At 32.5% G+C, this 13,564-nt stretch overlaps 1 protein-coding gene across 1 annotated transcript; it reads left to right on the top strand.

The window, feature by feature from the left end:
• Nucleotides 1-592: 592 nt before the first annotated feature.
• On the top strand, nt 593-11,801 carry LOC141720752 (uncharacterized). The gene is made up of 6 exons (XM_074523364.1): nt 593-719; nt 9,223-9,351; nt 10,462-10,510; nt 10,603-10,686; nt 11,186-11,518; nt 11,631-11,801. The coding sequence occupies exons 2-6, from the start codon at nt 9,227-9,229 to the stop codon at nt 11,676-11,678; spliced, it is 639 nt and encodes a 212-aa protein (XP_074379465.1). The 5' UTR covers nt 593-719; nt 9,223-9,226; the 3' UTR covers nt 11,679-11,801.
• Nucleotides 11,802-13,564: the final 1,763 nt, after the last annotated feature.

Raw genomic sequence — 13,564 nt, 5'->3', positions numbered from 1 at the left:
ATTTATTTTTTTGAATAAAAGTTTTAATAAAAATATATTTTAAAATTTTTTTAGTAAAAAAATAAAAAAATTGGCGTAGTTTTGTAAGGGACCAAAGAGTATATTCAACCAAATGGAGTCATAGATACCAAGTACTGAAAATATTAATGTTTTAATTGTAATGGTATTTTAATTGAATCTATTTTTTCAAATTTTTTTTATTATTAATAAAAATATATCTTAGAATTAGTTCTTGATAGAAAAATTTAAAATTCATTTCATTTAAATTTGAAAATATAAATTTGGGATAATTTTTTTAGCGAACAAAGAACATTTACGACTTAATGCATTCTTAGATACCAAGAATTAAAAATAATATAAACCTAAAATAATACTTAATTTTCATTTTAAATTTAATTTTTTATTAAAATATATATAATAAAATTCAATAAATAATTAAAGTTTATTTTTGTGAATAGTGATATATCTACATTATGATTATGAATATATGTATACATAAATATTATTATTTCCAAAAATTTAAAGAAAATTATAAAAATATAAATTTTAGATAATATATAGAACAAATACTTTTAATTGGCCCATAGCTGATGTTCCCACTTGCGACGGCGCGTTCCAAACCCTTGCTCTCGATCATCTTATCTGCTCGTACTTACAAACCCACCCAGGCAACAACGTTCCATTCTCTAACTCCAGGACGTTCCCTTCTCTAACTCCAGGTAATCGATTGTCCCTTTTGTTTTGTAATCTTTTATTTAAGTGTCCCTCTCTCTATCTCTATATATTATCTATATTGTTGTATAATCAATATGTATTTATATAGATTACAACCCATTTGATTATCAACTACAACATCTGTGTGTGTAATATATGTGTATCTTGTGTTATACTTGATAATACTTGTAATATACTTGTGTCAATTTCAAAATTTATATCATATGCTTGTGTTATACTTGTGTGTTTAATCTTCTCTGATTATGATTAGTTCATGTATGTTGATCAGAATACAAGTTGGAATTTCAAAGGAGAATAGTTTAATATTTAGTACTTTTTACTGTGTTGTATATGTGACTCTGCTAATTTGCATACATTGACATTAGTGTATTGAAGAGTACATACACTCTTCACCTTATACGATGTTTTTTTCTTTAAAATTAATAGGGTTGGTGTCAAAATAGTTTTTAAGCAGGTACAGTACTGACCATCTGCATAGGATTAAAATTGATTGTGTAGTCTAAATTTAAGATAGTGGAGAAAATGGTAAAATACAATATTTTTAATGATATTAATTATATAATGTGCCAAATGCTAAAAAATTTGGTAGTATTACTTGTAATGTTGTGTTGCTATGTGTGGTGACAAATGCTAAAAAATTAATTTTTGAATTTTAAAATAGGTTGGTAGTGATAAAACAATTTATCACTATATACGTATCATGATATCATGGTAAAACACTCACTACTACAAATTTGAGCTTGCATAGCATTTATTTTTTAGCTTCCATAGCACTTTTAAGTGCTATATAAGCCAGTGCTATGCAAGTGAAAGTCAATTATATAGCTCTTTAATATATGCTATTGAAGTTTATCACTTGGACAATGGTTTTTCAAGTGCTATGTAAGCAAGAGTCTTCTAAGTAAAATTGCACTTGGATAGCACGTACAGGAACATTATGTGTTACACTTGCACAGCTCTTAGAGAAAGCTATGCAAGTACAATATTTTTTTAAAAAGAATAAATTAATTCTTTAGCATTTAAATGAAACAACTGATTTGCAATTTTTTATAATTTCAATTTAATTTTTTCTCTTTCATATTTGTACTTGAAAATAATCCTAAAACAATAATGAATTAAAAAAATGTATACATGAACCGAAATGGTAACAAAAACTAGTGTGACAACACATATCACTTCACTATAATTCAAATAATTATTTAAATAAATTCGAAATATCATAATATACAAAACAATATATAAAAAGGGTATAGCAAACAAAGTCATCTTGATTAGTACCATACTTAACAAAATATTAAGTAGCAGCAACCAATTGCAATAACACATAATGCCCTTAGCAACCAGTTGTACAAGTATCATGCATAATTCTTTTCTCAAAACGAAATTAAGAAAGTAATCTTTCCTTGATTCTGATTCAACAAAAATCGATAAGAACCGCATGTATCCCTTGTGATACTGGATACTTTGAAGCACCATGTCCCTCATCAACGTTTACATCCCTATGATATTACACTGATACATGTACCTATAAAAGATGGTACAAAATTATTAAATATATTGAGTTCCTGCTTCCTTTAATACATAAATAATCTTACCATAAGTTTCATAAGAGATGAAGTAATCTACAGAGGCATAAAGGTACACCAGCTTCCGCAATTTGGTCCTTATAATGAAACATATAGAAAATGAGAATGATATTGAGTACCACAACTAAAAGAAGGTGTTTCACGTTAGGAGTTAGTTTAGGTTAAAAATATTTTCAAACATAGCTAAAACTGGTCTGGGAGCAAATATGTCTCTAAGTGAGCGAGGTCATCAAAATTACTTTGGTGAATAAGAAAACGAGAAAAAAAAATCAATTATTAAAACAGAACAAGCAGAGACAATGTGTTATGGACATGCATCATACGCTTTTGTAAAAGGTTGAACAAAAATTAATATTAATGTAAAAGGTTGGAAAAAAGTAATATTAATGTATCATTGAAGACGAGGGGGATATAACTTAACAAGTTTTGAGGACAAGAACAAAAAGTCAAGAAGAGTTGTTAAAGATGTGACTTTATTTTAGCCACCACAAATATTTTTGTAAACTCCAATCCTTCATAATTAACAAATCATGAACTTATGCGTACCTGATATGTTTAAACTAATGCTTGTCATATCACGGACAGAGCTTAGAGACGTAGGAGAACGTTTTGGCCTCTCAACATCAGTATTTGTTTATCATTAAAAGATAACAATACACATGGAATCAAATCCTGCCAGTTACAGAATATTAAGTGAGCAAACAAATGCTAGAAAATGGTGACAACTGAGATAAGTTATAAAATTTTATCAAGTGATTAAATGGAAAGTAAACCAATTACCCACCTTTTGATGACATTAAGGACTGTTATTTTCTATGTTTGTGTGTTAAATTTGCTTTACTTCAATTTTCTTGAAACAATAAAATAACAGAGAGATGCAGAGTAGACTATAGCCATGTTGGCGAAAGGCAACAATGTACTCTTAGTTGGTGAAAACAAATGAAAATATAATACATTTACTTATATGCAATCTAATACAGTCAATCATTAATCACCAATAAATATAAAACTTATTTTCTTTTATAACCATGCTATGAACGAGATATAGTTATAACATAAGACTCGCTTCACCTTGTTGTAATATCCAGCGAAAGAGCACTACGAGGACGTGTTGGTTCTAGAAAGGACGGTAAATTCAATAGCTGTAAATGTAACAAAATATATAATTTAAGATTGAACATACATATGTCATATGAATAGTAACTTCTAAACATTTATAAAGAACAGTTACAAGAACAATCGGTGCATAGCCCATGAGCTCTCTCTCGCAAGTATTTACAAGTATTAGAAATATATTATTAAAAAAGAAGTACATTTAGTGCTAAACAATTCTAACTAGTTGATTTGGTCACATAATAAAAAAAAATTAACTTAGATTCATAGATTTTTATCATATAATTGTCAATAACTTTGACCATGATTATTGTTCTAACAAATCGAACAAAAAATTAAGTATATATAAACTAAGCAATGAACTAACCTACAGTACATTTTCTTTAAAATAATATGATTAAAAAAAACTCAACCATATTTTAGTTTACACATAGACTTAGTGTAATAATTTCATGAAATTAATTCTATGTAAAGAAGACAAGAACATTAGCAAACAAGAACAAAACAGAGCAACCGCACTCACAAGTACTACAATATTGAAAACCAGTCTATTCAAACATGAGATTTCATTGTACAGAAGTTGACTAAGAAACTAACAGAGTATAATATACTAGAACTGTACAGGAGAGGGAAAAATAGATCAAACTAATCACGGTTTCATTATTAAATTCAAACTCTAAATAATTTAAGAATGTCAAACCTTTTTTTGTTTGAACAACTAAATTTAATAATTAAGGATAGGTCAAGTAGGAACATTAGAGCCTTTTACAGGGGGTCATTTTCTCTAAAAACATATACACTACTACATGGGCAATTTTTATAATATATATAACATTCCTCGATGATAATTATTAACAAGATTTATGCACACATTGTAAATTGGTAAAGCTAAATCATGGGATTCTAAGAACAGAAAAAATTATACCTATATTTATTTATAAAATGATTTTCCCATTTCATGCTCCTACTTCTTATCTGAAGTGTTAAAACTGAGATATCCTAATTGTGGAAATATAAAAAAGAGAAAGATAAACCAGATGGAAAAAACCTGCACACCATTTTGCAAAAGGGTGTTTTACCATTCCTTCTACTGGTCTTATGAGCTAACTACTTAAACTTGTTATTGACATAGTTCAGTGCTTCTTAAAATTCTACCTAATTTTTTTTAAGAACTAGTGATAGGATTAAAATCAATGAAATATTTAGCTTTGCAAATTTACCTTCATTTGTACCCTAAGTGAAAAGGAACTTAGCAAGCAAAGAAAAATCAAAGTGCATCCAAATACCTTATAAGCAACTGGAAAATAAGAGCCTAAATGGATTTTTAATTTTGGGGCCAAAAACCCAAAATTGAAAACCCTAAATTAACTAATCAATTACAGTCAAATATCGTATTAATCTAAGAAAACTTATAAATCGATAAAAAGCTCGAGTGCTCGATTTGCAGAATAAAATCGTTCAATTTGCTCGATGAACAAGGATGTGATGTGAAGACCCGAAAAAAATGCTATCTAAGTTAATCACTTGTATAGCACATAGAAAAAAATGCTATGTAAGTGGTGCCTCCTAAGTTAAAATTTATAGTAGTGACTATTTTAATTTTGGTAAAATACAATACTTTTAATGAAATTAAATATATAGAATAGGATTTGAGTTTTAGATTTATAGATATTATATAGATCAAGATTTAGTTAATTTGTGTTCCATATATGGAACTTGTTGTTTAACTATGTTATTTGCAATACAAATGCACCTTTCTCTATATAGGTATTGTGATATCATGGACTTCTTTTCGGACCGTACTTGGATGACACGACGGAAGTCAAATACTGAGATAGGTGCTACGGCTGAATTTAGAGCCGGTTGCGGAGTGTTTCTGGATTATGCGTATAGTCACCCGAAATATGTGAATGAGAAGAATCAGATTCGATGTCCATGTTGGAAATACAAAACAAATAATTACCTGGACAGAGACATGGTAAACTACCATTTGCTAGTTAATGGGTTTATGAGAAATTATGAAGAGTGTTGGTGGGCACATGGGCAGAAAAGAGATGGTAGCTTCACAAGTAATTATTCGGGCAGTAGCAGTACATATCATATGGATGAAATGGTTCATGATATTGCAGGGCAAGATTTTGATTGGGAACAAAATAGGGAGCAACCTATGAATTCTGATGCCAAGGCCTTCACAAAGTTATTAGAAGAGGGGAGGGAGCCGTTGTGGTATGGTTGCACCAAACACAATAAATTATCTGCAGTAGCAACATTACTTAACATTAAAGCTGATCACAATATCAGCCATGAGTGTTTTGAGTCCCTCTTGAAGGCTATTAAGAGTATGTTGCCCGATAATGAAAAATTACCGGATAATTATTACTATTGCAAGAAGATGGTGAAAAAGTTGGGTCTTGGATACCAGAAGATTGATGCTTGTCCCAATGATTGTATGCTATTTTATAAGGAAAATGAAAAGATTACAAAGTGCACGGTTTGTGGTCATGATCGGTTTAAACCTAACAAAGATGGTGTGATTTCAAAAAAATCAACTATACCATTCAAAATTCTAAGGTATTTTCCAATAACAAACCGGCTTTAAAAATTGTACATGTCCTCGAGAACAGCTGAACATATGAGTTGGCATGCGAAATCTCCGGCTAAAGATGGAGAACTAAATCATCCCGCAGATGGACAGGCTTGGAAAGATTTTAACAAAACACATCCTCGATTTGCTTCGGAACCCAGAAATGTAAGGCTTGTTTTGTCCACTGATGGTTTTAACCCCTTTGGCCACTCAGTTGTTCCGTATTCATGTTGGCCCGTTATTGTCACTCCTTATAATCTGCCTTCTTGGATGTGTATGAAACAACCATACATGTTTCTCTCTCTTATGATTCATGGTCCTACAAGCCCTGGAAAGAACTTAGATGTTTACTTGAGGCCTCTAATAGATGAGTTGAAGGTACTGTGGAAAGAGGGAATACAAACCTGGGATGTTTCAACGCAAACAAATTTCAACCTTAGGGCAGCGCTTATGTGGACTATAAGCGACTTCCCAGCCTATGGTATGTTATCTGGATGGAGCACACATGGAAAGTTGGCTTGTCCGTATTGTATGGAGCATACGAAGTCTTTCATTCTACAAAAAGGTAGAAAATCTTGGTGGTTTGATTGCCATCGTCGGTTCTTGCCTGCAGATCACCCATTTCGAAAAAATAGAGAAAACTTTAGGAAAGGTAAAGTGGAAAAAGATAAGCCTTTACCACGACTGTCAGAAGCGGAGATGCGAACTCGTGTGATGAGACTTCCGATTGTCCCATTTGGTAAGAATGATAAAAAAATTAGTGGGTTTGGTGAAGCACATAATTGGGTTCGGACAAGTATATTCTGGGAATTGCCTTATTGGTCTACAAATTTGATTCGACATAATCTAGATGTAATGCACGTCGAGAAGAATGTGTTTGACAATGTGTTTAACACCGTGATGAATATTACAGGAAAGACAAAAGATAATGATAAGGCGCGTTTGGACTTGAGAGATATTTGTAAGTGTCCTGCATTAGAGCTTCGACAATCCTCTAATGGTAAGACTGTCAAACCACATGCAAGGTACACTTTATCCAAAAAGCAAGTTGAAGATGTGTGCACGTGGATTAAGTCCCTGAAACTTCCGGATGGATATGCGTCAAACATTGCAAGGTGTGTGACGGATAAGACACTGAATGGGAAACTGAAAGGGATGAAGAGTCATGACTGTCATGTGTTCTTGGAAAGACTCTTGCCTATAGCATTTCGGGATCAACTTTATAAACCAATATGGGATGCTTTGACGGAACTTAGTCGTTTCTTTAATGACTTATGTTAAAAAACATTAAATGAGAAAGACGTCCATACTTGAAAAAAATATCATAGAGATCACGTGTAAACTGGAAAAAAATTTCCCACCTGGTTTTTTTGACTCTATGGAGCATTTGACAATACATCTTCCTTACGAGGTTCGTGTTGGGGGTCCCGTTCAATATAGGTGGATGTACCCTTTCGAGAGGTTGATGGGAATGCTTAAGAGGGCAGTCAAGAATAGAGCTTGTGTTGAGGGTTCGATATGTGAAGCATACAGTTTTAGTGAGATATCTATGTTTGTCTCGGACTATTTTCCGGACGAAGTCTTGACAAAGGCCAACCGCGTCTCAAGAAATGATGATGGGGAAAATGTTGAGCTAAATGGTAGGGTTTCTATATTTGGTCTATCAGGTCGTGCTTATGGAAAAGGAAAGCGCATTTTCCTATCCGAGACAGATTTACATGCTGCACACACATATATTCTTCTCAATTATGAGCAGATTGACGAATTTGTGAGGTATACATCACATAAACTCTTAATTTTATAACCAAATCAGCATTTCTAATGACACGTGATATAGATTTTAATATGTTATTGTCTAGATTGTATGATGATGAGTTAAAAGTGAAACGTCCTGGAATAAATGATAAAGATATTCAAATCAATCGTTATAAAGAATTTTCACGTTGGATAAAGGACAAAGTAAGTTCAATTTAATTAAGCACAATAAGCACACTTTTTATTAACTATTTACTTAAATTAATTTAATAATATGATATATTTATAGGCTTTGACTGAGGGGTCGACGCTTCCAGTTAATGTACAAAGCTTAGCTATGGGACCAGACATGGACCAAGTAAGTCGTAATGGTTACAAAGTAAATGGTTATGAATTTCATACCAAGGCATATGGGCGCGGTAAAAGAACTACGAACACTGGTTTGTGCATTTTAGGAGATTGTTATAATGAGCTTAGTCATGCTTTTTACGGGGAGTTGGAGGAAATCATAGAGCTGTCATACAAGGGTACGTACGGGGGTTATATTAACTTGTTTAAGTGTCGGTGGTACGACTCAGAAAAAGGGATACGTGTTGATAGACATGGAATTGTTGATATTGATGTCCACAAATCTGCTTACTCCAACGAGCCATTTGTTTTACCAACTCAAACAAAACAGGTATACTATACTCCTAGTCCTGGTAAAATAAGGGATAGACGGCCTTCAGATTGGCAAGCTATAATTCATACTCCCGCACGCAGACGTGAAGAAGTAGTTAATGGGGAATTTTACCAAGAGGAAATGCTTCGGAGGCCAGATGTAATAAATGTGGATGATAATGAAGTAATCCAATTAGATGGTGGAGATGAACCACATGAAATAGATCCCGAGTTAATATTAGTGCTGGATAACATTGATACAGAAGAGGAAGAATTATTGATCGACACCGACTCCGAGTCTGAGTTTGAAGGAGAAGATGGTTATGAATCTAAACAAGATGATTTTGATTCAGAAACTGAGACTTAACATTTTATTTTAAACATTTTAATAAAATGGTATAACTTGTTCAAATATTTTAGTCTCCATCAGCTCATTGTTTACTGTTATTTATATTCTTATATATAAGGCAATTAAGAGGCAACTGGAAAAACCCTATTGGCATGATCCTGTAATCCTTTTCTGAGGTATTAAAATAAAAAGTTGTTTACTTGTGACAACATATGTAGCTGAATATTAATGCGTCTTTGACCTATTTTTTTTCTAACATGTGCTCGTATATGTAGCTGAATATAGTAGTGACTTTTTACTTAAGGTAAATAGTTCTTTTGAGATGTGCTTCTCTTCAGGTAAAAAGTTGTATACCAGTTTTATGAAAACTCATAAATGCCTAATACTTTTCTTATTTTATCTCTTTGTCTCTGAATTAGTTTATGTTTAAATATATTTAGGCAGATGGCTTCACAAGCAACAACAAAGAGAGAGCGTGGTATGGGTAGGGGGCCCAACCATGTCCCAAAAGCACCTGCAAACCCAGAAGATCGGACTCTCATTCATATTCGTCCACCACCAAATACCACGTATGTAACTACTCTTGTAACTACTGTGTACGCACATTGCAAATTACTTTTTTATAAATAAGTTCTGGAGTTGAAACTTAATTTAACAGTTTCTGCACTATAACAAATTAGGACATGACACATGTTCTGCACTTGACTGACCATTTTACATTACTGGGCTTTATTTGTTACTCCAATCTAGACAAACACATAACCCACATTCATTAAACCTTTTATCATTCCCAATTTTCTCTATCTATAATTGATACATACACTTATTTTCAGTGTTTCTTGAATACCCTTTTGTTGGTTTTGTTTTAAATCTGTTGGAGATCAGCTGTTGGATCATTGTCTTTGTGTTTTTTTGCTTAAAGATTGTGTTCTTGGTTGATTCAGGTAAAAGAGTTGTTTTTGTTTAATCTGATTGTTAATTAGCATCTGGGTATTTTAAAGTTTGGATCTTTATGGTAGTTGGGTCTTGAGATTCTGATCTCACCTATTGGGTCTTGATAGTTGGTTAAATTATTTTTGTATTATATGATTTGAATGTATTTCTTATATATTTACTACGTTATGCTTGCCAATTGTGATTTGGCTTTGGTCAATGAATGAATGTGTGTTTCTGAGTTTATCATGCAATATCTGCTTAGTAGTTGTAGCTTATTTGGTTTATTTTATGTGTTACTAAAATGAGGCAGGAGAGTATCTGTAGTTGATATTGAATATATAGTCTTTATATATAATCAAGGAAGAAATGTAATGCAGATCCATTGCTTTTATGTAAATACATCGTTGATTTAAATTGTTCCTTCAACAAGCTAAGTTGCAAAATTTGTGTCCATTTAATATAGTTCCAAATCACTGTCACATAAATATAATGATGTAGTTTCTTGAAGCATAATGTAGTTTCTTATATAGAAAAATGATTGTAATAAAGAGACTACCATTAATACTAGCAGCACATTGCATTGCAATGGTATGCTCAACATTGCCACTTAACCATATAATTCATGTAAAAATCTGGATTCATTCTAGAAAGTATGTGTGTGTGTTTTTATTTACATAGTTATGTCTTTTAGTTGATGAATAATAGTACTGATATGCAATTGTGTTTTTTTCTTAATTTTTCAGCTATGTCTTTCTATCAAGAATCAAAAAGTTGTTACATAATGCTGTCAGGGTATGAATGAATAGTTTAAATATGTTACAATCATAAATTCCAGAATTTCACATATTTATTACATTTTAATGTTTGAAATGTATCTTGTATAGGAGTCTGAGTCTCAAGGTCCTGTCAATTGGGTGGATGTGTACGTGAAAACTCGTGATGGAATTCCTGAAGTTGTTACAATAGCGGTAATAAGCTTTAATTGATTTAATTTTATTGTATCCAAATTGAATTATTTTTTCAATTATTGTATTCAATAGTAATGTAAAATATTATGGTTTAGACTAAAACTAAAAGCCTGAAATCAAATTAGGTAACTTAAATTTAATTCTAACTTGAGATGTTAGCTTTTCACTTTTCCTTACTAAGAATTAAATTTTGATATATAGACTATCTTAGCAACTAGGAAACCATGATCTTAGCAAGCATTGTAGGTTATTTTTTAATTGCCTTTGCACACGTATATAAAAACCCAAGAATCCTACCAACTAAAGAAAAATCTATTAAATTTTCTTTTTCATTCTAGGCCGAAAAAAAATTAATTTCTTCTAACTGAATATTTTTAACTACTCATTACAGTATTAATGTGTTAATTAGTTTATATTTTATAGTAAAGGAATATTAGCATCGTTCATGTTTAATTTGGGACTAATTTAGTTTTTTGTTTAATTGGTAAAATGATGACAGGGTGATTATCAACGTTTATTTGATGAGGGCTATTCTGAGGGGACTGAGCGTCCATATTTTGATCAGGAGTTGTGGGATAAGGCAGCTAAAGTGAAAAAGAATTATGTCAAAGGTCAAGGACAACGACGACGCTCATTCATCTATGGCTCCTCATTTAGCACACAGTCATCGAGTCAGCCATCTATTCATACTCCGACTGATTGTGTGAGGGCTATATGTCGAGATCCGGGGCTTCTTCGTATACTGGGAGGCCATCTGGGAGCTCTAGATCCTGAGGAGTTAGCTCGTGCAGTGGCGGAGGTGAATGCATCACAACAGAGGGATGACTCTGAGGTATTTTATTTAGTGATGCTTCCTGAATTTAAGTTTTTTTATATGTTTTTGAATGACATAGTTAGTACATAGTGGATATCATTTAATTCTTTTATTGCTTATTTAATTACAGGGAGCACATCGTGATGATCATGATGACGAGTTTGGTGGATCTTCTTAGTGTGCTTGTGTCGCATTTATGTTTTTTGTACTTTAACTTTGTTGCATTTGTGATTTCGTGATGAACTTTCGTATTTAGCCGACACTTGAACCTCTGTTTGTTTTTATCACTTTTTGGATAGTGTGGAAGTATTTGAACTTTTATATTAAAGCAATTTGGATTTGAGCAAATATTTTGTTGCATGTGTTGGGGAAACAGGTATTAAATATTTGGAAATATGCTCGAAGAGGAATATATTTAAATTCTTAAAATTATTTTTAGTGATTGAATTCAGTAGCTAAATTCTTCCATTAATAATTTAATTAGCGACTAAAAATGGTAGCTAAAGCATGTTAGAGGAATTAGCTACCAAATTCTGTAGCTAAAAGATGTAGCGAAAAATTCTACAATTAGCGACAAAAAATTAGTAGCTGAAAGTAGTCGCCAATATTAGCGACCGTTCTCGGTAGCGAATAGTGGTAGCAAGCTTTAGCGACAAAGAACTGTAGAAAAAACTTGTCGCTGATTTAGCGACAGATAGGGGTAGCTAATTTTGGTCGCAACTATTAGCTACCAGAATTCGTAGCCAAAATCTGTCACTATTGTTAGCGACCAAAACCGGAAGCCAGAATCAGTCGCAGAATGCAGTGACAAAATTCAGTCGCTAACATTGGTCGCCAGTTCATTGCGACAATTTTCAGTCGCAAATTATGTCGCCTCCACGTCAGCTTCTGCCAAACTGATGCTGACTCAGATTAGTGACGCCATCGTTCGCTAATAGCCGACACTAAATAAGCGGTCGCTAAAAGCCGTCGCGGACGAGCACATTAGCGACCAGTTTTTGTGCGACGGATAATAGTGACATAGTGCGGTCGTTGATACGTTACTGTGACCAAAAGCGGTCGCTGATACCCGATCGCTGATAGACCTGTTTCTTGTAGTGCTGAGCATTCTTTGGTTCAAACTCAGCCAGAAAAATATAAAAATGACAGAAATTTTGAAGTCCACTTCGAGATGAGTTTCCTTGATCCAAATCTGTAAGATGATTATCTGAAGGATGATTCTTGACTATTATGGAAGACTTTGGAAAATGAATATTACTCATTTCTTGGAAAATGAATATTACTCATTGTCTTCTTGGAAATGAATAGGAGTTGTCTCATTTGAATGAGACTGTCTCATTTCCTCTTGGAAAGATTTATCCCAAGGAGAAGCAGTGAAATCACTTGAACATGGTTCTGGTATCCTAGGAAAATCAGACGAATGATCTGATCCATGAGAAGAACCTGGTGAATCGCTAGAAGACCATGACGAACTAGAAGAATGTAGACTACCTGATTTTTCTAAAAGAGACTAACTCTTTTGAGAAAGACGCTGTCTCATTTCAAACTAAGATGTTAGATTAACATCTTCTTCAATTTGAGAGATATTACTAGTAGATTCATTGAAAGAAATATTGATAGATTCTTCCACTTTGTTCTTGAGAGAATTACAAACACGATCAGACTGACATGTTAAAAGAGTTATTGTACATCGCTTTTAGATAAAAAAAACCGATGTCAAAGACTGATATATTCAAGTATAAATTGAACATAGACATCACTTTATTTGCAAAAAAAACTGATGTCTATGTGCCAATATAAAAATCACCTTTTACATAAAAAATTAATGTTTAATATCTGATTTTTCATCTCCTAAATCAAAATATTTGATGTCTATATGGTAAAAACATAGCACAATATATGTTTAATCTTTTGTAATAGGTGTAGTTTATTTGTTAAATAAATTATATCTAACATTTTTTGTAAAAAAAATACGTGGACATCAGCCAGTTTGCGAGAAGTGATGTATAAGAAAGTAAAAAACATCGGCTTTTGGCAGATGTCATGAATAAACATCACCGACAT

The sequence above is a fragment of the Apium graveolens genome, chromosome 1 (assembly GCF_009905375.1).
Source record: "Apium graveolens cultivar Ventura chromosome 1, ASM990537v1, whole genome shotgun sequence".
NCBI lineage: Eukaryota > Viridiplantae > Streptophyta > Magnoliopsida > Apiales > Apiaceae > Apium > Apium graveolens.
This window is presented reverse-complemented; position numbering and strand designations above follow the sequence as displayed.